Below are 3663 nucleotides of genomic sequence, written 5' to 3' on the forward strand. Positions count from 1 at the left end.
AGCTGCCACCTCCCCAGGAGGCCAGGAGAACTCAGCCGGCTCTCTGAGACCGGGACCGCGGTCGAGTGGGCACCGCTATTGGCTGGCAGGGCGACGGAGGAGGGGAGCGGACGCCGTGATTGGCGGGGGCCCAGCCGGAGGGGGCGGTGCCGCTATATCAGAGGAGTCCTTGTCACGGCGGAGGCAGTTGGGTTGCTTGAGTGCCGCGCCGCCGCGGAGTTCCGGGCAGAGCGGCGGGCGGGTGGTGGGGAGAGAGCGGTGGCCGCGAGGCGCAGGGGAAGGTCTGCAGGGCTCCAGCCTCCCGAAGAGAGCCTTTGCCTAGCCCGGGGCTAGGTCTGAGCTGTGGCGAGGCGACAGCGCCGAGCACACCAAAGAGGAGGCGGCAGCGGCGGCCCCAGCCATGCTGTGCTATGTGACGAGACCGGACGCGGTGCTGATGGAGGTGGAGGTGGAGGCGAAAGCCAACGGCGAGGACTGCCTCAACCAGGTAAGGGTGAAGGGCCAGGCTGAGGGACCCGTGCACCGGCCGGTCCCCGAGGCCCAGGGGCCTCGCAGCGGCTCCGGACGACTGAAACAGCGACAGTGCTGCCGCGGAGCCCGGGGGAGCGCGCCCCAGGCGCCCAGCCGCCTCCTCTCCACCCGCTTAGGGCGCGTGGGGCCTCCCGACACTCCGGGTGTGGGGCCGCGGAGGATGTGCGCTCGGGACTCAGGGCGCCGGGGGCGCCGGCACAGCCTAGGAGCTGGGGTCAGCCACCCTACCCCTAGCCAGGCACTCTCCCAGAAAGCAGTGGCCAACACACCTGCCGCAGGTGTATGTGTGTATGTGTGAGAGAGAGAGACAGTGTATGCGTGAGTGTGAGTGAGATGCAGCCTGTCGGGTCCTTGCGGCATGGGACCGCTCGGGTTGCTTGGTGGACGAGTCGGCCCTTGTCTGCTTCTCTGTTTCTCAAATGGACGGTTAACCTGCATCTCGGGATTTGCAAATCGAGAGGACTTAATTTTGGTAATCTACTCCCTGATTGTCTCTAAGCACGCATTTTCTGCAGAGTGAACAACAGAGCATAGTTGGTATGGCAGACAGCTTATTTGATACCCAGTGAAACGCTTGCTCTTCCCCCGCCCCCAGACTTGAGATGTTTGGGGAACCTCTTGTGAATATTAGCCGACACTTGTGGCGTGTTTCCTTAGTGTGTTTGTGTTTTTGGAGTCCAGATGGTTAAAATTGCCCAGAGAGTAAACTGCCAAATCAGATGTACTGATTGTACTGGTGGAGGGAATGCCAATGACTGGAATAATAAGGAAAATGCTTCGTAGAGTTCCCTCCTCAGCCTCTCTCTGTAAGACTACTTTTCAGGACTCCTTTTTCAGTAGGTGTCATTGGCCGTGCCCTAAGACTGAAAGGAAGGACAAGCTTCCAAATTACAACTAATGGTTTAGTTAGCATCACTCATTTTTCCAGCTTACAACAAAAAGTTAACACTCTTGAACTTCATATGGTATTCGAATGCAGATGCCTTTGGCCAGCTTTGACTGTATGTTGTACCATTTGCTTATCAATGCTGCATTCATTTTTGTTCCAGGTGTGTAGGCGATTGGGAATCATAGAAGTTGATTATTTTGGACTGCAGTTTACTGGTAGCAAAGGTGAAAGTTTATGGCTAAATCTGAGAAACCGGATCTCCCAGCAGATGGATGGGCTAGCCCCTTACCGGCTTAAACTGAGAGTCAAGTTCTTTGTGGAGCCTCATCTCATCTTACAGGAGCAGACTAGGTAACCAAAAACCAAACCCATTGCTGTCGAGTTGATTCTGACTAGGTAAAGTGATGCTAAAAGAAACCTTTGATTCCATTTAGAGAACACTATTGGATCTTCCCTAAGATGTTCAAAAGCATACTTGGGAGTTGGTTTGTAACTTACAAATTTTCCATGCTACAGCCCTTCTTTGAGTTGAAGAGAGAACTACATAGTTCGCCTAGGGAACATTTTCCAACTCTTTTTGGTTTTGTGGACTTAATGGAAGAGCAGGGTTAAAATATTTAAAACACTTTCAATGAGTGCCACAGTGCAAAACAAAGCAAAAGAACTCAACGAAAAACAAAACAAAAAACCCAGACTTCCTGATGGCGGAGAAGTCTTCCCATTAAGTGTGTAAATGCCTGATAGTAACCTCTGCTTCAGCAGTGTTACTATAGGTCATTTATAGACTGTTCTAACCAGAGCAGGAAATAGTTCCTCTTTGGTTACTCAAACTTGGTCAACTTCTTCAGCCTAGTGTCAGATTACAATGTGTAGCAATGAGCTCTGTCTGACTTTAGGCAGAATTTTTAGTTTCTTGAAAACTTAATAAAAACTTCTGAGGCCAATGTAGCCGCATTCCAACCCACAGATATATTACACAAGATTGCTGAGTTTACATTGCTGAATTTATATCTTTACATTCTGAAAAACGACCAGTAGTGGTAGATAAACATGTGGTTTTGTTTTTCAAACAGAAAATGTTTTCTCCCCGGGACTGGTGGTAATAATTTTTCTCCAAGATGAGCCCAACGAGGCAACTGGTGTTTAATATTTATTTCTGAAATACAGGAGTGTAAAATCCTACAGTGGCATAAGGAAAATGACTGCTTTTAAACTCCACAAACTTTGGGTCTAAAACTAATGTTTTTCATAATTCTTGGAATTATACCATGCACATGAAAAATGTGAGTGTGAAAATTTTGAGTAATGTTATGTGAACAGTATCTGTTAGTTTTTAACATGTTATTTTTATTTATTTGTTTACTAAAATACTGAAAGAAGCATTGTTTTTGTAACATTCATTATTTAAATTTAACATCTGCTTTGCCTTGTTATGGGAGCTCTGCTGGTGTAGTGCCTAAGGTATTTGACTGCTAACCAGAAGGCTGGTGGTTCAAACCCACCAGCCACTCCTCGGAAGGAAGATTGGGCAATCTACTTCCATATATATATACATACATATGTGTGTGTGTGTATGTTAGGAGCTCTGGTAGCATATAATGCCTAAGGCACTTGACTATTAACCAGAAGTCTGGCGGTTCAAACCCACCAGCCACTCCTTGGAAGGAAGGTTGGGCAATCTACTTCCGTAGTGATACTTCTTTGGAAACTATGAGTCAGGTCCGACTCCAAGGCAGATAACAACAACAACATATATATGTTGAGTTAAATAAAACATGCTATTAGAACTAATTTCACCAGGTCATTTTTATCTTTTTAATGTGGCTGCTAGAAAATTTTAAACTCTGTATGTGGCTTAAAGAGCCCTGGTGGTACAGTGGTTAAGTGCTTGGCTGCTAACTGAAGAGTTGACGGTTGGAACTCATCAGCCATTCCATAGGAGAAGGGTGTACAGTCTGCTTCTGTAAAGATTTACAGCCTTAGAAACATATAGGGCATTTCTACTCTGTCCTATGGGGTTATTATGGGTAGGAATTGAATCAACAACACTGAGTTTGGATTTTTCAGTTTTATATATATGGCTTATATCTATTATAGGAGCTGTGGTGGTGTAGTGCCTGAGGCATTTGATGGCTAACTAGAAGGCTGGTGATTCAAACCCACCAGCCACTCCTCAGAAGGAAGATTGGGCAATCTACTTCTGTAGTGATACCACCTCAGAAACCCAAGGAGGGGTCACTATG

The 3663-nt window shown here is 47.4% G+C and overlaps 1 protein-coding gene across 1 annotated transcript in view; it reads left to right on the forward strand.

Annotated features, from left to right (window-relative positions):
* The first annotated feature begins 400 nt into the window (after nt 1-400).
* The window catches only part of LOC103206464 (myosin regulatory light chain interacting protein), a 32915-nt gene continuing 29652 nt past the window's right edge, over nt 401-3663 (forward strand). The window contains exons 1-2 of the mRNA XM_007951921.2: nt 401-487; nt 1581-1771. Coding sequence (XP_007950112.1) covers nt 401-487; nt 1581-1771 — 278 coding nt within the window. The remainder of the gene's footprint in view (nt 488-1580; nt 1772-3663) is intronic.

Source organism: Orycteropus afer, unplaced genomic scaffold (genome assembly GCF_000298275.1).
Source record: "Orycteropus afer afer isolate SDZICR_OR568_19922 unplaced genomic scaffold, OryAfe1.0 scaffold00012, whole genome shotgun sequence".
Classification (NCBI taxonomy): domain Eukaryota; kingdom Metazoa; phylum Chordata; class Mammalia; order Tubulidentata; family Orycteropodidae; genus Orycteropus; species Orycteropus afer.